Source organism: Pan paniscus, chromosome 2 (assembly GCF_029289425.2).
Source record: "Pan paniscus chromosome 2, NHGRI_mPanPan1-v2.0_pri, whole genome shotgun sequence".
In the NCBI taxonomy this organism is placed as follows: domain Eukaryota; kingdom Metazoa; phylum Chordata; class Mammalia; order Primates; family Hominidae; genus Pan; species Pan paniscus.
Window position 1 is genome coordinate 169,102,620 of NC_085926.1, and position 23,267 is coordinate 169,125,886.

At 39.5% G+C, this 23,267-nt stretch overlaps 1 protein-coding gene across 4 annotated transcripts in view; it reads right to left on the minus strand.

Annotated features, from left to right (window-relative positions):
- TNIK (TRAF2 and NCK interacting kinase) overlaps positions 1-23,267 on the minus strand; it is a 398,535-nt gene that overhangs the window by 160,005 nt on the left and 215,263 nt on the right. For all 4 annotated transcript variants that reach the window (XM_003831928.8, XM_003831929.8, XM_003831931.8 and 1 more), the window contains exon 3: positions 7,244-7,300. In XM_003831928.8, coding sequence (XP_003831976.1) covers positions 7,244-7,300 — 57 coding nt within the window. The remainder of the gene's footprint in view (positions 1-7,243; positions 7,301-23,267) is intronic.

Genomic DNA, 23,267 nt, shown 5'->3' on the forward strand with positions numbered 1-23,267 from the left:
ACATCCAGGCCATACACACAGCATGCATGAACATGCGCAGAGACCCAGACACACATAAGCCACCAAAAGGGGTCTAATCTGTATGCAAGAAGAGGACAGATGCTAAAGTGTGCATGGAGTGGGCAGCTCAGTTGTTCATTTTTAGAACCCTAGAAGCTTTCCAAGTTCTACATGCTGTATAGCATACAGAATTGAAGCACTGAAAATAGCCCCAAAGGTGGAGGGTATTAGGAAGACAAAAAAAGCCATTTGTTTATCTTTTCTCTGTTGAAAGTTTTGACCATGTGCTTGATCAGACTGTTCTGTCTGCTAAAGACATCTACATAAATGGCTACAAAGTAAAAGTCCCAAAGAGCTGTCCAGAGGGCCTCTGTGGCAAAGGAGCCTCAGATGGGAATCCCCAAGCTTTGCTGACATCACCTGAAGGTCAAGTTCCCAAATCTGGAGGTGCACCTCCCCTGCCCCTTCACTTGGCTAACCAAGGTCTACTCGTCCTGTAGATCTCACATAGCTGTCACTTTCTCAGAAATCATTTATTGGCCACCCAGCTAGGTCAGTTTCTTCTTAAATTCTCTCTTCATACTCTGTATACTGCTTGGAAGTTAATCAGAATTGTGACTGCTACTGTTTAACTGCTAAATGTCTTGTACTAAAATATAAGATTCCAGAAGATAGTGCCCATGTCCGTCTTGTTCACTGGATGACTCCATAGCACAGTGCATTCATTCATTCTCAAGTAAATGAATGAATGAAATCTTGTGATTTCAGCCTTCGGCCTCTGGAATCTAGCTTCAATTTCTTTCCTGGATCCTGCTCTAGTAAGCCATTTTTTTTTCAGCTACATACTATTCAGGGTAAGGCTAACAACTCTGTAACTGAGGTGGTAAAGATAGGGTGAGTGCAAACTATTTACCCATATCAGCAATTAATTAACACAAGTTGGCACGTAGTTCACAGATCAGGCTGTCATCAAAATATACAACTACAGGATTTTAATGCAAACTAAAATCTTTTCATTCCTATTGTCTGTCCTATTCAGTGATTCAATGTACCTTACTGGCACTAACCATTAAAATCATGTATTGAGGACCTATTATGTGTCAGGTACAAGATATTATATCCCATTTAAGTCCCAAAACAAGCTTGCAACATTAACCAATAAGAAAACTGTGGCTCAGAAAAGTTAAAATTTGCCCAAGGTCACAATCAGTAAGGAGATGAGTGGAATATAAGCCCAGCTCTCTCTGAATCTGAAGGCCATGCTCTGGCAATACTCTCTCATTTCTCATCCTATAATAAGATGTCTGTGGAGAGTGTGGGTATGCCCTGACTGGCTCGATTTGAATTCCAACCCTGCCATTTACTATCCGTGAGGCTTGGGCAAGTTTCTTGGGCTCTCTGCTGTCAATTCCTTTGTAAAATAGATATACCAGCAGTATTCTCCTAATGGACGTTGTTTTAAGGATTAAATGAGTACTAAGTACTCATTTAAGTACTAAGTACAATGCTTGGCACATGATAAACAATCAGTATTAGCCCCTTTTTGGCCTGTGCCTATTGTCATTATTATTATTAACAATATTATGTGCATACTATTAATTATGCCACTGAACTGCCTCCCTTTGGGATGAAAGAACCAAATGTACTTGGAACAATGTGTCCGCCTTACTCTTCCAAACAACCCAAGATGAAAAGATTTTTCTTTTCTTTTTGTGCAATTTCAGCAAGCATTCACTGAGCCCTTTAATAATGGGCAAAACAGTCTACTACTGGGAGAAGACCACTTCCTTACTCTTCAGAAAGAGATGGAGGCTGGTCATAAGCTTCACCTACAGAAATTCAGTAAGACAGAAATAGGAATTCAGTGAAGCAGAGCTTAGCATGGATCCTCCTAGTAGGCAATCCTACGGTGTTACTCTCCTGTTCAACTTCTGGCTCTTGCATTGGCTCTAGTAGTAGTTTGAGGAATGGAGCCAGGACTTACGGTCTCCCACCCTTGGTTTAAAAAAAGAAAAGAAAAGAAAAGAAAACCTGCTTACATTTCTTTTATGTATTGGGTTTTTCTCTAAGTCTATTTGATCAAAGTGTTCTACTGAGAAAACTAAAAATTAAAAACCTTGTAAACTCCTTGTCACAGTATTAAATTCCTTCATGACCTGGCCCCTCCTAATGTGTCTAGATTCATCTTGTATCAACCCCTTCTTGGCACTTTTAACCTCGAAACTAAGCTATGTGCAGTTTCCAGAACATGCCCTCTCAGCCTCATGCCTTGGCACCGGCTGTATTCTTGGCTGGAATGTCCTCACCTGACTGTCCTCCTGGGCTTCCTCAGTGAGGACTATCTCCTCACAGTTCCGACAAACTTTACAAGTAACGTTATTTACACATTCTACAGCCTTGTTATAAAGTGTATAAGCTTTATTTATAAATATTTAGGGCAAGGTTGTGTTACTGTGAGCAGGCAAAAGACCATTTTTTTCATCTTTAAATTTCCAGTGCCTATCATAAAGTAGATTTTAGTAAATGTTTGTTGAATAAATCAATGAAAAAAGAATCACATGAAATTAAACACTACATGAATTGAAGACTGAAAACAATGTGGTTAAGAGGATAGACTTAAAGGATGGGGTTACATTGCTCAGGCTGAAATATTCACTCCTTCCTTTGGCAGCCATGTTACATTGAGCAAGATACTTAAAATGCCTGGCTTTCACATCCTAAAATGGGGCTAATCATGGAACCTGCTTGGTTAGCTGCTGAAAGGATCAAATGAATTAATATATAGAAAGTATTTTAAAGAGTCCTGGCACATAGTAATCACTCACTTAGTGTTAGCTACCATTATTATTCTTTTTGATAGGAATATAAAAAATGTAACTAGAGAAACACTTAAGGACCAAATCCGTTTTGAACACACTCACTATAATATATGATATTATAGTCATAGAATTCTCCTGTTTTTGCCCACCCAGCATCTTTCCCACTCTTTTCTATAATAACTCTCAGGTTTTTCTTTGAGAAATCAACTCTCTCCAACTCTCAGTCCCTGCGGTAGGTTCCAGAGCCAGGCATCCAGCCCAGGCGTGGACTGGAGAGTAAGGAATTGGCCCAGGGATGGGGACATGGTCCAAGCTGGACCACTGATATTCAGACTGGCACCTTTGCTGGGACCAATGTCAATGAGGTAGTGAAAACATGAGCCTGCAGCTGCTGCTGGGATGAAAGCAGAGCCCACAGATGGAGAGAGACAAAATCCTGATCATGTTAGGTGACTCTCTGCATCCTGCTGAGGTTTTTGTTGTTTTAATTCATACAAGCTAGTAAACTCCCTTTTCAGCTTCATTCAGTTTGAGTGGAGGTTTGGTACTACAACCCCAAATGTCCTGAGTAGCGTAATCACAACCAGTCATTGTAAAGGCAAAAGCTTACAATATTAGTATTTCATTAAGTTCTATATGCACTTCAGGGTGTCACTGTAAAGGGACTACTTTACACTAGGAATTTTTATCCAAACGAAAATGGGGATTATTTACAGGGTTATCAAAAAAAAAACCCCACAAAAAACCATAGCTCCTTCACACTTGGTGGCCAGAAAGAAGTAAATACAAGACCCTAGAAAAGTGGTACTCTCATTTTGATGTGTGTGACACTCTGAGGAGTTTATAGAAAAGGCAGATTTTGAGGCTACCCCAGAAATCCTGCAGCAGGCCCAGGAATTTGCATTTCTCATGAGTACTTCAGAGGTGCTGACTGCCCACTGATGCTGATGGTCCACTTTAAGAAACACTACCTGGGAGGGTCCAGCTCCTCCTAGATGCCGTAGGTCAATCTAGAGCGCAAAAATCCAGCTGAGAGGTAAATCCCAGACTGTGACAAAATGGGGAAATTTCCATAATGATTTCATTAACTATAAGATCTTCAAGGCCTACTCTGAGTTTAAGCACAAATTCTGAAGCAAATGTTGGCAAATTTGGAAGTGTTTCAGCTCTAAAAATGGAAGGATATAAGCATTATATCCAGTTCTCTCAATGGCTGTTTTATACAAAAAAGGAAGTGATATAGAATAAAAACAATAATTTAAAAATTGATGTCAAGCTTATGGCTTTATCAGTTTTATAACAATAAACTATAGTAACTTTGTAGTAGGTCATAGCATATAATTAACAAAGACGACCTTTGAGAATTCATTTCAGTTTTTTAACAGAGCAACCATAATGAGTACAATTATAATAATTGATAAGAAGCTTTTACAGCATTCTGTAATACACAATAGACAACATGGCAAAACAGAATAGATTGTCTTCTAAAGGCACCACGTGAGTTTCACAAAGGAAATCTTATGTTGACTGTGATGTGTAAGGGGGTGATACAAAAGTCTCTTGATGCCACATCAGACACCACAAAAATAAGAAAACCATTTCCTGATGTGCATCCATGTTTGCCTTCGTTAAAAGTCAGTGGTTAAATAATCATCAATGACATGACTGAATCACAGAAACTATCTAGCCCTCCTCAATAGGAGTTCCCCAAGAGAATTAACCCTAAATACTACAAAGCATCCACTCTATGTAATGGATTGACACTCCTTTGCATGTAAAATGGCCTTACCTCTGTACCCTCCTTGGAAGAACTGAGAAGGCAGTCTCTCAACTCATCTTCTGTAGAGCTTAGATGCTTAATGAAACCCAGTTTAGAAAGACTAACTGACATTCCTTAAGCTGAAAATACATGCTCTGGGAAAAATAACTGTGTAACTTTTAATTCCAAGCAAGGTGGTCTAGCAATAGTGGTTCTTGAGTAGTTTCTGGTTCTACTTGTGAGGCTTTAAATTGTTCAGAGTCATACTGTGAACATCAACACACATTTTACGCCCCAAGATTAATGACATCAGTGGAACTCTCAACTGTAGTTCTTCAAAACCACACAATAGAATTTAATATACAGCATGAATGTCTTGGACTCCTTCCACAACCATTAATTGTTAAACTGCCAAGCTCATCTCATTATGCAGAGATCCTATTCAATCCAAGGAAAATACAGTAGTATGACTTCAGCTGAATTGCAAAACAAATTCTGATTTGTTCTGTGGTTGGAGCTTTGTAAAATGTTTACATGTTTATAATAGGTTTCTATGTAGAGACTGATAGTATCTGATTTTAATTTTTGTGTCAGATCCTGCTAGTCGACCATTCCAGTATCCACCCTCCCTTCATTTCTGACTAATAGAATCTGGATTTTTAAGTAGACACATTAGTAGAATAAAAGACTACATTTTCTAGCTTCCCTTGCAGCTAGATACAGGCAATGAAAGCAGAAGTAAGTAGTAATGTTGTATGGAAGTAGAAAATATTTCACTGGAAGGGGCTCATTTGTACCCTTCTGCTCCCCCTGCTCTCCCTTTTTTGCCTGCCATAAAGTGTGATCAGTGGAAATCCAATAAATATCTTGAACCATAAAGCAACCTTAACTGTGGAGGCCATGCATTAGAATGATGGAGCAGAAAGATAAAAACATCCTTCACTCTACCACCTCACTGACATACATCCCTAGGCTGTCCACCTTTACACTCCTTTAACATGAGAGAGCAAGACACTTCTATTATGCTTAATCTTCTGTTATTTAGAGTTGTCTTAAACCGAATTAATATAATGCACATACAGTTTATTATTCAGTAAAGGCCAGGTGAATTAATAAACTAATTGGGACTAAAAATTTGAACTTTTGTAATACCTAAAACTTAAATAATGTATTTAAGACAAATAAAAAGAATTAGTACTTTATCTAAATGGTAACAAAAATACAGGAACAAAATCTTTTACTGGTCAAAAATATATATAACTTAAAGAGGAATTTAGATCAATAATAAGTCAGTACAATGTGTGGTGTAAACAATAATTAGTGAAATGTGTATTATGGTAGGTAACTATCACATAACATATACTTATCTAAGGTAACAAAGTGAGCCCAAAAGGTATAGGTTGAAGTTTGACATATAGACATACTGTGTGTCTTTCTTATTTATTTATTTTTTTCTTATTTGTTTTTCTTATTTGATGCTTTTGTGTGACTCATTCATTCTATGTCTATTTATATTGAATAATCAACTTCTGGGCTGAATGGAAGACTTTGGTCTTTTAGCTTTCATGTACAGCAGACAGACATCTTAGAAAAATCCCCAGGACAACAGAAAATTATTAACATGCCTTTGATGTCCAGTGAATCCTTTCGAGTCAGATTTTTGCTGTGTACTCTTGAAAAGGCATTAAAATATTTTAAGTAGGCCTAGCAAAAGGATTGAAAACATTAGATTGTATTTAAAATAAAATCTATTTCTTAGATTGCTTTTGATTATCCAGGCAGAAATTTTGTTTCATTGTTGCTCTATAATGACAAGAATTTGTGTTTATTGTGATTATTTGATCAGTAATATTTTGTTTTGGGAAATATTCATGTTAAATATCCTACTAGGATCTTAGAGGAATCCAAGCTCCTGTCTACTCCAGTGGTAGGCAGACTTTTGGGAAAACAGTTAAGACTCATTTCTTCTGTATAACCTCAGTATTATTCATTTAATACCTTCACATCCTTGTTCTGCATTCATATGCAAATATCTGTGGTTGTGTTTATGTAAATTATTGGCACACAGTATTCACTCTAACTACATAAGGCAGTGTGTAGGTATCAAATTTAATTAGAGTGATGTACCCATGATCTCTTCAGTCAGCTACTGCATACTCTTCCTTATGTTAGCCACAAGTGGGGAAAGATATTAGATATTTAGGGAGATTATTTTTCTAGAAAACAATTTTTTTCTATCATTAACTTCTCTATTACAAATATAGAGATGGTCCCTCATTTACAATGGTTCAACTTACGATTTTTTTGACTAACAGTGGTGTGAAATCAACATGCATTTGGTAGAAATCATACTTCAAGTACCTGTACAACCATTCTGTTTTTCACTTTTGCTATAGTAATCAACAAATTACATGAGATATTCAACATTTTATTATAAAATAGGCTTTGTGATAAATGACTTTGCCCAACTGTAGGCTAACGTAAGTGTTCTGAGCATGTTTAAGGTAGGCTAGGCTAAGCTATGATGTTTGATAGGTTATGTGTATTAAATGCATTTTCAACTTAACAATATTTTCTACTTATGATGGGCCTATCAGGATGTGAACTCATCGTAAGTCAAGGAGCATCTGCATGGCTATTGAGATGGCAAAATAAAGACACTTACCCCTGTGACATCCATAACCTTGATGGCTGCAAGCTGGCCCGTTTTGACATGACGACCCTGTAAAGAAAAAATAATAACAAAAGATTTAGTTCTGATGATGAATAGTAGCATTCAATTCCAACAATAAAGAAAAATTGCTTGGATCAGTGCTGTACTATGTCAATGGTGGGAGAGAGAAAGACAGATCACACAGAAACACCATGTCTACTTAGTGTTTATTTTGTAAAACGTCCCCAGTCACTTTGTTTATTTTCACAGTGGGTGTCAAGTCAAATAAAAAATGCAATGTTGAACAATTTGGTTCTACCTCCTCTCCAAGGCATTTGACAAGAGCTTATGTGAGAGGAGGATTTACGTGGAAGGGGAGCTAGGCCTGCATGGAAGAATGCACAAGTATCTCTCTGTTAGAAAACACTCGGTAGATGAAGAAACTTTGGTTTCTTTCATTCTTAAAATATCCTGTGATGGTTTTAACTGGATATGATTCTGCTATAATTCACCTGAGATTGTTCATTTATCTTTACCTTAAAAGGGAGCCTAAACTAAAACAGATAGCAATCAATCCAAATTTGTGATCAAGGAGACAGTGTTGAACATTAGGAACTGCTTCCCCAAGGTGGGCTCTTTTGGTCTTTAGAACCACAGTGAAGCAGCAACCACAAGGCAAAATCAGAAACGAGTAGGGAGCGCCAAGGGGGCACTCTCAGAAGAGAATTATTTTCTCTTTGTTTGCTCCTTGAGAAAACACAATGTCTACACATGACTCTCAGACAACAGCAAAGATAGTCATACTCACTACTTTTACATGAATTTTATATATAGCTTCCAAAATACATTTTACTTATTGCTGCTATCAGGCAGTAAAATATAGCTTCTAAGATCAGCTGGGTTCAAAACCTAGCTGCATGACCTTAGGCAAGCCCCTCAACCTTCCAAGCCTCAGTTTCCTCATCTCAAAAACTGAAATAATAATACCTAATGCATAGAATTGTAGTGAGAACGATATGAGATCATGTATACAAAGTACTTGACAGTGACATATGCAGATCAGCTGTCAGCAGATGCTGGCCATAATTATGTATGGTCCTGTCTTCTGGTGAATTTTAAATGTTGTCTTCCCTACTGAACTGTATGTTTCATAAAGGCAAGGACCATGTCTCATCAACGTATTTCCAGTACCTGGAATAGTAAGGGCCTACCCCATAGATGCTGTGGCATGTTTATGAATTAACAACAGATAAGGAGGCATGTATAATTGTGGTGTGGAAAAAGTGATTGGCCTGGTGTGATTCAGATTCAGTAGTTGAAGTTGGTGAAAATGTGCTAGTTTAGTTGGATCAAATTTTTTAAAAGTTGTGGTAGAAAACATTAGTGGGTCAATTTTGTAATTGAGACCTCCTATATCTTTGTGCTCTTAAATCCTTTCCCTTTTTCTGCTACTTTTCTCCCTTACTAACCTAATTTTCCCCACTCCTCTGGCCCTTTAACTTCTGCCCACTCTGCCTGTCCTCTTTCTTCTCACATATCTCAGCTTTAAAAATCTATTTACTCTGATTCTGATGGTGCTTCCTTCAGTTTTTGACCCCCATTCTGCTGCCCTTTTTTCCTCCTCACTGGGGAAAGAGCACAAAGAAGGAGACAGTAGGTCAGTAATCCAATATGGTCACAGACACAGCCCCTCACACTTATTTCCACTTTCCTGAAATCGAGGGAGAGGATGGCGTGTTACCTTGTAAAGAGCCCTGGACCAGAATCCCAGAGGCCCAGTTCTTGTCCAGGCTCTGCCCATGACCACCGGGTGTGTCTGGGCCCTCATTTCCCCATCTACAAAATGTGGGGAGACTGGGCTCAGTAGTTAGTAGAGAGGGCAGTGAGTGGGTATCAGCACTACCAACTCTTTCCATCCCAAGCAGCATTTAGAAATTTAGTTTTCACAAGATTGATAGGGAGAGAAGTGCCACTGCTACAGAACCAGGAACACTAAATTTCTTGCAGAGCAGCAACGCTACCTTTCCTGCAAACCATGAGTCAATCTTGCACAAGGAAGAAGTAGCAACAGCGTCCTCTTTTGAGTCTGTGATGCCGTAATGATGATCCTTGCAAAGGAATCAACAGCTTTGTAACCAACAGTGGACTTTAAAGTAATGGCTATAAATCATGTCTTAAATAATGGCTGTTCATCCGCTAAAACACTGAAAGAGGGTAGGGGAAAGGTAGGCAAATACAGAGGGTCTGTCTGATATTATATAGCTGATTTGCCTTGAAATTATTTTAATGGTACCTGTAACAGGATACAGACAAACCACTGGGCACGGCTTGCAGGGCCCTCCAAGAGCTGACCCCCTTTCTGCCATACCACCTTGGTAGGCTCCCACTTGCTCTTACTCTGTGGACCTTGAGAACCAACTGTTTGCGCTTCTGTAAATGTACTTTATTGTTTCTTGCCTCTCAGATGGTATGTTTTCTTGGTCTGGGATGCCCTTTGCCTTCTTGACTCCTCAGACAACTTACTCTCTCTTTCCAGATTCAATTACAGTACTCTGTCCTCTGATACCTCACTTGTCGATTCCTCGTCACCTCTGTCTATCAATGAACATGTCCCTGTGTGTATTATTCCAAGGACCTCAAAGGATTAATATCCCTCTCTCCCTCTCTGGTCTTCCTTCCTCTCTCCCTTCCTTCCCCTGTGGCTCCATTTGCAGCCCAACCTTTTTCCCAAATAAAACCTTAAGTGAACTCCCCTGGTTCAAGCAGGGACTTGACTGCCCAACTCTAGTCTGCTCTGCCTCCCAACTCCCCTCATTCTTGAGGGAGTCCCTGAGGCATGTCTGCCAGCATGCACTTTGAGAGACTTTGCAGTAGATTTTTAAGTCCTTAAGAAGCAGGAAATCCTCTTTGAGTGAATAATTTGTTACAAGGACACCTCAACACCTAGTTCTTTCCATCAGCAGCCTAGGGCTGAGCCAGCCCATGGTACTGGCTCAAGGCCAGAGATGAGGTGGGATAAAAGTGACGTGTGCTACATTTCGAACACAGGCAGTGGGCAGTTCTTGTTGGAATAAATAAAATATCAGCTCTTTTAAAAAACCTAGTATACTTAGCTTTTGTTGTTGCTACTGTTTTTTGTTTTGTTGTTGCTGTTGTTTTGTTTTGTTTTTTTAAGTAGCCACTATGAAAATGATGGAAGGTAACACTGGAAAAGAAAACAACACTTTAAATTTTAAATTTCATTTCCTGGCTGAAACAGTAGTTCTCAGTGGGTCTGACAGCTAACTGAAAAATACACCTTGGGATGGCAGTTTGGGCTTACATGAGATCCTGGAGGTGGAACAATTAGCAGCCTCAGATCACTCCCAGGCAAAGGTATCCCCACGCGCTAGAGCAGGAAGGATGCTAAGCTGTCACATTTTGCTGATCAGGAAAGGGCCATGAAGGAACTTGCCCAGCATGAGCTGCCTTTTATATCCCCAGAGAACATCAGGCCAAGTTATGATCCAGATTAAGGCAGACTTGGAGGGAATGGCAGGGAGTCAGCCAACCTAAAGCTCACTAGGAACCTGAGGCACAGTCATTGTAAGACAGTTTTTAAAGAGGTAACTTTATAAAATCAGAAATGAATTGAGTAGGAAGGGCCCCTAAGAGCCTAACCCAATCCTCTCCTTTTAGAGATCAGGCCAAAACCTCACAGCTAAACTCAGGACACTTTCTCCTCCATCCCACTTCTACCATCCAGCTCCTAAATCACAAATTTCTATCACCAAACTTTTAAAATAATTTTTAAAACAAACTTTTAATATTTTACTTAACTGGAACTAAATATCAAACCAGTCATCTTTGCTTCACATAGGATTTTTAATAATTTATTTTTTAAGTTTGGGGGCAGTGCAACGAAGGGGATGTTATTGCAATAGAATTTTGAAGGGAAAATGTAATAGTACCCCAATTCTAATTTATTTTTCCTTATAAGAGAAATTTAAAATACAAATATAGACACCATCTAAATTTAGATCTAAAGTACATGTTTCAAGCTGGTGCAGTGTTGCACGTCTGTACACCCAGCTACTTGGGAGGCTGAGGCAGAAGGATGGCTTGACTCCAGGAGTTCGAGGCTGGCCTGAGAAACACAGCAAGATCCCATCTCTAAAATGGACAAATGTATGAATGAAAAAAAAAAACACATGTGCAACCAAGAACTAAAAATTAAATTCTGAAAAGAAAAAACTTCTAAAGGGAGATAAAAGAGTTTAAAAAAATTCTCCATGAAAATTAGAGAAAATATCCTGTCAGATTGCAGTTGCTGAGTCATTTTTTAATAAAAGGATGAACTGAATTATTTTTTTCCTACAGAAATAACCAATAATGGCAAAAGCTAGTGAACATGCTAAATCTAGAAAAGTAAAACTAATATTCTGATAGGACCCCAAGCCTAATGTCAGATAATGTCCTAAAGCATAAAAAGCCTATCCACCAGAAAGGAACAAGAAAGGCATCAAAACAAGGGAGGCAGAGCCTTGGGGCCATGGCTCAGCCTGGTCCTCAGACACACTTAAGAACCTACTCTGCTCCCCTCTTCCCTTCTTCTCCCTCACTTTTGAGGCAACAAACTATGCTGATCCTTGTTCTATGTAAAATAATTCAACGTCGAGGTGAAATCCAAATCACTCAAGTACGATTAATACAATACACTACTCCTTCAACTGCTCCCTAAAATGAATGCAAGAGAAAACAACAGTTTTGTTTTAACAGCCACATAAGCTTCACTTTTGTTATTGTTGTTATTTTCTAAGGAAGAGCAAGACGGTTTTTGAGCTGCTAGCCTAAGGCTAGCCCGGAAGACAGAATACTTTCATTTCTAGGTAACCCACATATATTTATTTCTGGCAAAGCACACAAGCAAACCATCTTTGTTGAAAATTCAGACATTCCCCCCACTGTCTTCATCCTCCTGCCCAAGGACGCTCACACACAGGTAGAGAGTGGCTCATTCTCCTTCCTATCTACCTTAGATTTAATCTCCACTTTATTGAGGAAGTCGTCTTCAATTTCCTAATTGCAAATGAGTACTCCACCTTTGTGTTTCCACAGAATACTATCCCAACCCCACTGATCATAACCAGCACTGTGATTTTTTTCCCAAAACACACATCACCAGAACCATGAAAATAAATCAAGTCAAAATGGAAAAAAAAAGCAGAATGTAGAATATGTAGTAATGGCAGCTGTTGTTTTATGGCTCACCTGTTCTGATTCTATCTGTCTGTCTATCTATCTATCTATCTATCTATCATCTGTGTATCAATCATAGATGCTGCAGTGTGCCACCAAGATTCTCGAGTACAGACTGAAGTACCTGACAACTCTGTCAGGTCCCTCTCTGGGAATGGCCCTTAGCCAAAGAGCCACCTCACCCAAGGTCATGCTCCTTCCTGGAGAAAGGTGAAGGATGATGGCCACTTGGATTAGGATGGAAAGGGTGGAGAATGTGGGAATGGACAGGAGGCCAAATGAAGAGGACTTGGGAATAGATTGGATATGTATTTCCCTTGTGCCTTCATAGTGCTTGGCACAGCAGGCACTCAGCAAATATTTGCTGAAAAACAGACTGAATGAAGGCATGAAATTTGAGGGTTGCGTTTGGGTTCTTGGTACCATCCACATGTCCACATCTGTTTCCCTTACCCCCACATTTCCCCAGCCACAGAGTGTATGGGACCAGATAGGGTGGGATTGCAAGCAGGAATTATAATTATTTTGCTCATAAATAAAAACCTGGAAGATGAATTTAAGTGGATGAAGTTCTTTTAAACTCTACAGAGAGACCAATTTACTTTCCCTTTCCGTAGATCACAGAGAAACCAGAAATTGGTTTTAGCTTTACTTCTGAGCTGTCATGATGATGGCAAACATGAACTCTGGTTTTCCACTCCCAGTTGAGACTAAAGGTTAGTTAATATCTATCTGGACGTCTTTAGGAATGCTACCTTTCCTTGATACAACATGTCTTGAGGCAAAGAGGTAGACAAGACAACTTTATGAAAAGACTCCAAAGATCCTTATGATCAAGTAACATGACTGTTCACAGAGCATACTTGGCATGATGTCCATTCCTAAGTCTTCCCCAGGTTAAATGGAGCCTTTGTGTTTCCTTGGCCTACATGTGCCATTCGTTGGTGGCTTAAAAACCCTGCTCTCCATATGTGCAGAACTGTAATTCAGACTTTATGGCTCCCAGACTTGTGGCAGAGGTAAAGCAAGGTACCGACTCAGGATGGTGCCCAAGCAATTACTCTCCATCTCAACACCACTCACTGTGAATTCCTTTGCTTGGCACCTCTGAGTGACAGAAAATGGATTGTTTTCAAGACTGTTCAGGGGTGGGCCAACTGAAAGTTGAGACTTGCTCACAGACATGAAGTGGGGAAGAAGAGACTGGGTTTCATTTTTCTTTGTTAGAAACTAGGATTCTTCAGTCTTCATGGCTGCCAGCTTGGCTCAGTTTATAAATCAAAATGGATGCTTAAAGGGAAAAAAATCAAATAGTCACAATTTTTAGCAGACAATAGTTAATGTATGCAGATTCCGTGGCAGGGAGCCTAATGCCTGTACCCAGGAAAGACACGCACAGCTGAAGTGACAGCAGTGACGAGGCAGACAAGATGAGGGGTGACGAGAGCTCAAAAGCAGACGAGCCAGCCTCTGGGCCAGGGCCTTGCGCCAAGAACACACTTCCCAGTAACCTCCTCTCAACCCAAAAAATGAGCACAAAACCAAAGCTCTCACTGGCTCTCATCTAATTTATACCACAGAATTACCACAATCATCTGTGGCTTTTTAAAAATTTTTTATTTGTTTATTTATTCATTTATTTATTTATTTATTTTGAGACGGAGTCTCACTCTGTTGCCCAGGCTGGAGTACAGTGGCACTGTCTCGGCCCACTGCAATCTCCACCTCCTGGGTTCAAGTGATTCTCCTGCCTCAGCCTCCCAAGTAGCTGGGATTACTGGTTCCCACTATCATGCCCAGCTAATTTTTGTAGTTTTAGTAGAGCCAGGGTTTCGCCATGTTGGCCAGGCTGGTCTTGAACTCTTGACCTCAAGTGATCTGCCCACCTTGGCTTCCCAAAGTGCTGGGATTACAGGCATGAGCCACCACGCCCAATCTCATCTGTGGCTTTCATACATTCATTTCTGGGAGGACTAACCCCCCTAGGTGTGGGGGCTCAAAAGATGGCGACAAAATATGTACATGCAGCCAACTCTTCAGCCTCTCCAAATATCCCACTCCTCCCCACACAGCACAATAGCCTTCCCTATCCCCTGAACCAAGAATGGCACCTGGGGCTATAAACATCATTCAAAACCCTGGTACCTGAACACTAGTCCAAGGTAAAGTTTACATACAACTCCAGTAAAAGGTGAAAAATAAGGACCCAGTGGTGATTTTTTCAGAAAACAAGAGGTATTCAACTTAAGCAGGATTCTTATTTTTGGTGTTAAAATGCCCATTAATGAAATGTTTTTAACTTTTAAAAGTTAACAACCATATGTTTTTGTTGTTGTTGTTTTTGTTTTGTTTTGTTTTGGTGGGGGGGTTTATAGAGTGAGATTTTAGTACTCCATGAAATCTGAGAATTCAGGAAAAAGTATTTTTACATACATGAACTTAGTAGAAGGGTCAATAACCCTCTGAAGACACAAAAAAGGTTCTTGATGCAACCTGGAAAAAGTTAAATGTGAGGGTGTATAGCCCTTAATAACTTAAAATAGCCTGTGTGAATTGTATTGGAACCCACTTCTCTCTCCTCTGGGTGCCCTAAGTCCCTAATGCCCTTAAAACGCAGTCCCCCAGGCACATGGCTGCTACATACTAGAACAGAAAGCCCCTCAAAGGCAGGAACTCCACCTTAAACCTGTTTAATCCTCTAACATTGCCTGGGACAGCATCTTGTAAAGGGTAGGTGCTAAATCACACTGGAAAACATCAAGTTTCTAGGCCTAGTGAACCTTGTAAATTGCCACAAATCACAATGAACAGAGATTCCTGTGATCCATCAGGGGCTACACCTGGGAGAATCTTGATAGAATTTGGGGAAATGTCTACTTCCCAGTGTCAGAAGCTTAAGAAAAAAGAGGACCATAAGAATGGCTTACGGTGTCATAACTGGAGGGGAAAGCTATGTGATCTGATGTGAGTGTTTTGCTCAACAAGGTTCTGTTTTTGTTTTCTTTTCCAAGTGTTAACTAAGAAAACTAGGTCACTGAAATAGGCCCTGGAGGCTCACTAGAGACATTAGCATTCTGCATGTCATAATCAACAGCTCACCAGAGGAAAGGGTCAGGGAGAGAAAGATGCATCAAGAGAAAAGCAAGGTCCAGACGCTGCCCTGCCAACATCCTTTCACCTCTGCCTCCTCTTTTCCCGAGATGGTACTAACTAGAGGTAGGACGATGCAACTGTTCTTGGAGAAACAGGGTTCATTTTTAAAGATTTCAAATCAATAGCTCCCTCTCTAAGGACTACTTTATGAGGCAACTCTGTCTTTCCCCTCAGGACCTCCGGCAGACTCTTTGCTCACTCCATCCCACCTCCTAGCTGCAGATTAAGAAGATATATTACAACCTCTCCCCTGGCCCTGCACAGGGTTGCCAAATGCAGCCCGAAGCTGGCCCCTATTGTCTGAGATTTACAACCAGGTGATTGGGAGTGGACAGGGTTGGCTTTGGACCACAGACACGATAGGCTGGGGGTTGGGGGAAATAGATTATAATAATAATAAAGAGGCAATGCTGCATTTCATTTTGCCTAATGTATGGCTTCGATAGGAAGCCAGTCCACCCACAGTCCTGTCTCAGTCACTTAATAGACTTCTGCAGCAGCAGCAGGAGCAGTCTCCTGTTCAGAAAGAAAAAGGACCACACTGGTGTCATGAGAAAAAACAAAGGCAAAGGACCACAGTGTTCCCAGCTATCATTCTTGGGGTGGCAGGAACACAAATGGGGACCCATTTGGCTCTTTATTTGGGCTGTTGATGAATAAACCCTCTCCCACGGTGGCCTCAAACCTCCAGCAGTTTTAATTAAAACAAAAGAAATGTCAGCAGGGAAAAGACTGGAATATAATTAGGGCCCACCAAATCTAAAGTAATATGGGGGAAAAAGACTAGTAATGAAAGGGAAGCTTTCAGGTTCTTACTGAATCCCCGCTCTGTTACTGACACAAAAATCAATTTCAATAGGCTTTAGTTGTATCTGAACGGGAACACAGTGACAGATGAAATTTAGTGAGCAACTTACTGGAGTCATAATGATTCCCACGGGAAAAAAAAAAAAAAGACTACAATGAGCACTCCCAGCCAAATGTCTCCTCTGTAAGAATGTGTATGTTTATTATACATACACATAACATGTATGTTGTTAAAATTATATCTAAAACTTATATACCTAAAACATATATAGGCTGAGTGTGGTGGCTCATGCCTATAATTCTAGTGCTTTGAGAGGCCAAGGCAGGAGGATCACTTGCAGCCAGGAACTCGAGACCAGCCTGAGCAATATAGTGAGACCCCATCTCTATAAAAAATCTAAAAATTAGCCAGACCTAGTGGCATGCACCTGTACTCCCAGCTACTCTGCCGAGGTGGGAGGATCACTTGAGCCCAGGAGTTCGAGGCTGCAGTATGCTATGATTGTGCCACTGCATTCCAGCCTGGGTGACAGAGTGAGATCCTATCTCTAAAAAAATAATAATTAAAAATGATAATATTGTATATATAGAAATATACTACATTGTAAATATATACATATGGAGGAGAGAGAATTTAAAAACTAGTTTTTTTTTAATCCCAAAAAATGTAAATTCTCTCTCTCAAACCCTTTAAAACAGTGGTTTTCAGCGGGGCAACTTTGCCTCCCAGGGGACATCTGATGTTGTCTGGAGACATCTTTTGATTGTTATGACTGCAGCTACTGACAATTAGTGGGTAGAGGTCAGGGATGCTACTAAATCTTCATAATGCCCAGGACACCACCCTTCCCCAACAAACAATAATTGGGTCTAAAATGTCAATGGAGTCAAGGTTGAGAAACCATGTTTTAAAAGAATTTGACATTTCATAGGTGCTCAGTGAATGCTGAAGTCTATGAAATGTCGGATTCTGCAATAGGCACTAATACTACAAAGATCAAATGATAAGGTCTTGACCTCAGGGATCTCCCATGGCTTAAGGGAGGCACAGCAGACGACGAATTGTTCTTTCCTTGCTTAGTAGAATCTTACATGTAAAATCTTTTCTTAAATCCCAAAAATGTATGTTCTTTAAGAACACAGGCAATACTATACCCAGTGACTTCTGAGACCACTTTTCAACTGGCTTTTGTGTGGCCAATTCTAAGACTTTCCCATTTAAGCAGCATATTCTAAATTTTTAAAAAACCTAATGAAGTATTATTAGGACTAAATGGAATTTGGTTTATTATAACTGGACACAATTCTGGCTAATTATGTTAATTTTAGAAAGAATATCCTATTTTCATTTTAAAACAATATTTACATCTTAATAACTCTTCATACTATGTGTTCTTTCCTTCTTAAAGGTTTACTTATAGTTTTAAGTTATCAGGTACTCAATTCAGAAATATATTATTTTGTTTGATTAAAATATAAGTCATGTGAAGTTTTAAGCTAAAAATGTAACAGTCAATGACAAGAGAATAAAGGTGTTTGCCTTTATCCAACATAAGTTCTTCAAATGCAGGGATATAGGAATCTTGCAATTGCTGTAAGCGATCTGTTTCCAAGAAATAAGGAAAGCAAAATTCAATTTTTTAGAAAAAATAAATGAGCAGCATTATTCTATATCACTGACACCATTCACCACCTTTTAGATACTTAAGGATTAAAGAACTCAAGATGGTCAAAGAATAACATCCAAATATAGACTCTCCACAGTGTATGAAAGAAATAATTATGGCCTATTAATTGTTCCACCTGCAATAGCAGAAGACCCAGATCTCCGCAAAGGCTGAAAATATCTCTCCCCCTCCAACAGATGTCTTCTGTGTCAGCACAGACTGCATTTGCGATTGTGATTTCTGAGCAAAGACCTGCATATTGTTCTCTGGGAAGGAGGGTGAGAGGACAAAAAGGACATTAGAAAACTGAAAGTTGTTTTATAAATGCAGGATGGCTCTTACATATTCATAATCTTTCAAAGTGATGGCCATCACAGACTACAGCAATTTGTCAGCAAACACATCCATCCCTGGGAAGCTAGTTGCTGGGATAAGTAGTCAAGTGCCTCTCAGAAACCTGTACTCTCCCATCAGGACAATAATGCTGAGAACACTTTTGTCTGAAATCTTGGGGGAGGGGCGGGGGTGAAATATGATGACACACTGAGAAAGAACAAGGGCTGTTTTAAGTAAATATGATCTGCCCCAAGCTCTGGGTAGGCCTGAATGGGAGGGTAGCTGACTAGTTAGTAAATGCATTGATTTATAGTTAAATTTAGCTGCGATCCAACTGTGACCTATCAGGTAGCTTCGTCTCAAGGAGGGTGAGTTTTCCCCGACTCCAGTGAAATTCTTTCCACCACATTTTCATGCCTCCAGTTTAGGTTGACTCATCAGGGATCGTGAGACGGGTAAGCACAGCATCTTGCTGACTCTTGGAAATCTTCTCTTCTCGAGCAGATATTTCACATAGTCTAGGAGAGAATTGACTATCTGTAGCTAGAGCTCTGCAGGCCCTATAGAGGACGTGGAGGTTACGAGGAAAGGCTTTGAAAGAGGTGTGAGGTTCCCTTGGACTAATTAGTGGGTCTAGAGTTAGAACCTCTAACTGTGTAGAACAGATACAAAACAATTAGCTCACTAGGTTGCAGTAAGGATTAAATTACATGTGTAGATACACTTGGTAGAGTGGCTGGGTAAATGGTGTTATCACAGTGCTTTTAGTGTGATTGAGGTTCCATTTCTGTTCTCTTCTCCTACTATTCCCCCCCAGTACCCCACTCACCCACATTGCAGGTCTAGTTTCCTTCTCCCTTTCCTCCAATGTACCATGGGGACTTTACATGTCTCTTCCTTCTGCCACACTTGAATGCTCGCTGCCTTCAGGTCTTGACTTGAATGGGTCAAAGAGTCTCAAATGACTCTTCTCCAATAGTCTTTTTCTGGCTGCTATATCTAAAACTTCAACTCCACTTTAACTCCTATTATCCTCCTTCCCTGCTTTACAGATCATCTAACAAACTATACAGTTTATTTATTTATCATGAGTATCAGGCATTTCCTGCTCTAGGAGGGAAGTGTCTTGAGGGCAGCGGCTTCTCTTTGTCTTGTTCACTATTCTGTCTTCAGTAGCAGATCAGTGCCCGCATGGTGGGTACTCAATCAATATGTGCTGTATGAATGAATTCCTAACCTCTTTGTGGAAACACTTTTCCAAGTCCTTCTGTTTCTTTTTTTTTTCTTTTCTTTTTTTTTTGGAGATAGAGTTCTGCTCTTGTTGCCCAGTTGGGAGTGCGACGGCATGATCTTGGCTCACCGCAACCTCCACCTCCCAGTTTCAAGCGATTCTCCTGCCTCAGCCTCCTGAGTAGCTGGGATTACAGGTGTGCACCACCACACCCAGTTAATTTTGTACTTTTAGTAGAGACAGGGTTTCTTCATGTTAGTCAGGCTGGTCTCAAACTCCCGACCTCAGGTGAGCCACCTGCCTCAGCCTCCCAAAGTGCTGGGATTACAGCACTTCTGTTCTCTTTTTAAAAATTCATAGCACTTCTTACTTGAAGGCATAACAACTCTGATAGAACAAGTACTGTTATCAGACTTCAAAACTGAGGCTCAAAAAACCCAAGATTTTTCCAGGTTGTATTTTCCTTTCATATTGGCCTTGCATATAAGTCAAGGAAACAATAAGATATTGTCTCTCTCTTTTAAAATTCTATTTAAATTCTCTCTAAAGAATAAAGAACAGAACTGTAAATTAAAATGCCTGATAATCAGAATATATTTTCCACCTAGGAAGATTTATTTCTGTAAATATATATGCTTTATTTAAATATTAGCAATATAAAGTATAGAAGCAGAGGTAACTGCATCTCTAAGATATATTTCTGCTAGCAGCAGCCAATAGATCTACCTTACAGGTAGCAGTTAAGAATGAGGCTGTGCTATTCACAATAGCAAAGACTTGGAACCAACCCAAATGTCCATCGATGATAGACTGGATTAAGAAAATGTGGCACATATACACCATGGAATACTATGCAGCCATAAAAAAGGATGAGTTCAAGTCCTTTGTAGGGACATGGATGAAGCTGGAAACCATCATTCTCAGCAAGCTATTGCAAGGACGAAAAACCAAACACCGCACGTTCTCACTCATAGGTGGGAATTGAACAATGAGAACACTTGGACACAGGAAGGGGAACATCACACACCGGGGCCTGTTGTGGGGTGGGGGGAAGGGGGGGGGATAGCATTAGGAGATACACCTAATGTAAATGACAAGTTAATGGGTGCAGCACACCAACATGGCACATGTATACATATGTAACAAACCTGTATGTTGTGCATTTGTACCCTAGAACTTAAATTAAAAAAAAAAAAGAATGAGGCTGTGCTTTTTGAACCAAAGAGAACATTTGATCCTCTTTCCCTGACATAAATATGGAAAGATGGAAAATTTGCCTAAACTGTTAAGACCTCAGTCAGCTAAGGACACCTGCACAAAAACATGAAAATTGCCTTCCTTCCTCCTCTTCCTCATTTTCAATTGTGAAATAGGTGTAGGCATATGGTCAAAGACTCATAAGCAGGATCTCTTCTAACAGCACCTGATCTGAAAATATCAAGTCTAATTTCAACCTAGTTGCCAGTATCTGATTTCAATCACATTGGTTGGGTCTTAGGTACTTGCCTAGGATCCAAAAGATCAGTATCAATCTGCTTTTTTTTTTTTTTTTATCATTTAACTCAGCAGTCTTGTGTTTGCAACATTAATGGTTTATTTCATTGGTGGCTTCTGTCTGCATGAGGGACATTAAGAAAATAAAATTGGCGCTCATATAAGCAAAATAACTGAATTGCTGGATTTAGTCATTAAAATATACCTCATGATATCCCAGGAACTCTTAACCAGAAAATCTGTCTTAGATTTAATAAACCACTGATGGTAATTTAATGCCAATAATAACACAATATTTATTAACCACTGATGAGCATTCAATGGTTCATGGGCTTGAATATTGAAAAATATGTAGCAATTATACATATGATGCTTTAAAAGATTGAATTATACTTCTTAAACATGTTATTTCTGTTTTTACATTTTTAAACATAAAAAAATCTTTTTGAGAAGAATACATTTTAGGAAACAAATTCAGAAGCCATAAAAAAATCTTTGGAAATAATAAATGCAGTGGAGCTAAAGGAGTAAAAATATATAAGTTCTATTTAGAATTTCATCAGTTTTCAATTTTTCAATAAGGCTCTAGGCAAATCTTTTTAGCTCTCATGGATTTCATGAAGAAGAGAAATAGAAATACTTGTTATGCCTGTTTTCCCTTCCAGAACTGAAATGCAAACAGGAGTGTCCAGATAAGGTGAGTTCTTTCGAACTCCACTTTCAGTGGAGTTGTCTAACCTTGACAACTCCTGTCCAGGGATTCACAACATATCATAAATACATACACTATTACACTATTAAGGAAAAGGGCAGCCAATGAAAATTTCCTGAAAGGGCATCATTTCTGTAAGTTGAAATGGATTTCAGTGCCCTTTGATATGTGGTCAAGTTTTTACAAAGAAAGGTCTTATGAAGAAAATCTAATTTCACATAAAATGAACATAATATTTATATTAAATTAAAAAAAAAACACCTTCTTATCCAACTCACAAGCCACATTGTTACACAACTCCAAAAAGCACCCTTCCCATTGTTTTCTATAAAAGTGGCATCTTCTGGGGTTGAACCTGTTGGTAGCCCTGTTAATTAAAAGTTAAATTCATAGACTCCTTACTGAGCAGCTATTATATATAAAGCACTGTCTTCATTTCTGAGGGACCTGAGTCTTAAGTCGATTTTATTATTAAATTATTTACATTTCTCACACAACAAATTTAGCTTCATTTTTAATGGATTTTACTCCTAGAGGAAGGTTTATAAAAATATGTATTTTTATTTTTCCCTGTTTATTCCATTTTCAGAGGCTTTCTCCAAATCAATTATGGCCAAGATCAACTCATGGCATCTTATTTGGGGGAAGACACCACTAAAAGAAAATCTTTAATATATGTGGTTTTAGGAAACATAATAATTAAAGAAAAATCGTGAGAAAAGAAATCCACCGTTATTAACTCATTGAGAAAGAACCATCGATGTTAGATCCAGAGTATTCTTCCTTAATTTACTTTGTAAGGTCCTTCGAGAAAAAGCTCAAGTGCAGAAAACAATTGAAGAGGACTGCAATTTTGTTTTTTTTAGAGACAGAAATAATTTTTTTTTTTTTTTAAGACAGAGTCTCGCTGTGTCGCCCGCCCGGGTGGGAGTGCAGGCGTGCGATCTCGGCTCACTGCAAGCTCTGCCTCCCGGGTTCACGCCATTCTCCCGCCTCAGCCTCCCGAGTAGCTGGGACTACAGGCCCCCGCCACCACGCCCGGCTAATTTTTTGTATTTTTTAGTAGAGACGGGGTTTCACCGTGTTAGCCAGGATTGTCTCGATCTTCTGACCTCGTGATCCACCCACCTCGGCCTCCCAAAGTGCTGGGATTACAGGCGTGAGCCACTGCGCCCGGCCAGAAATAAAATTTTAACTTTGTGCTTACTTAGTGCTATACTATTCTCAAGAGAGAACTCGTTTACTCAAAAAAATCAAGATTCTAATACTTCTCAAACATACTCACTTATTCTGGGGGAAAAACCACTTTTCTCAAAGAGCTTAATAAATGATAGCAAAAAAGGGATTTGCTGCATTCCAATTTATTTTGTACTGGCTAATACATTAGCCAGTACATAC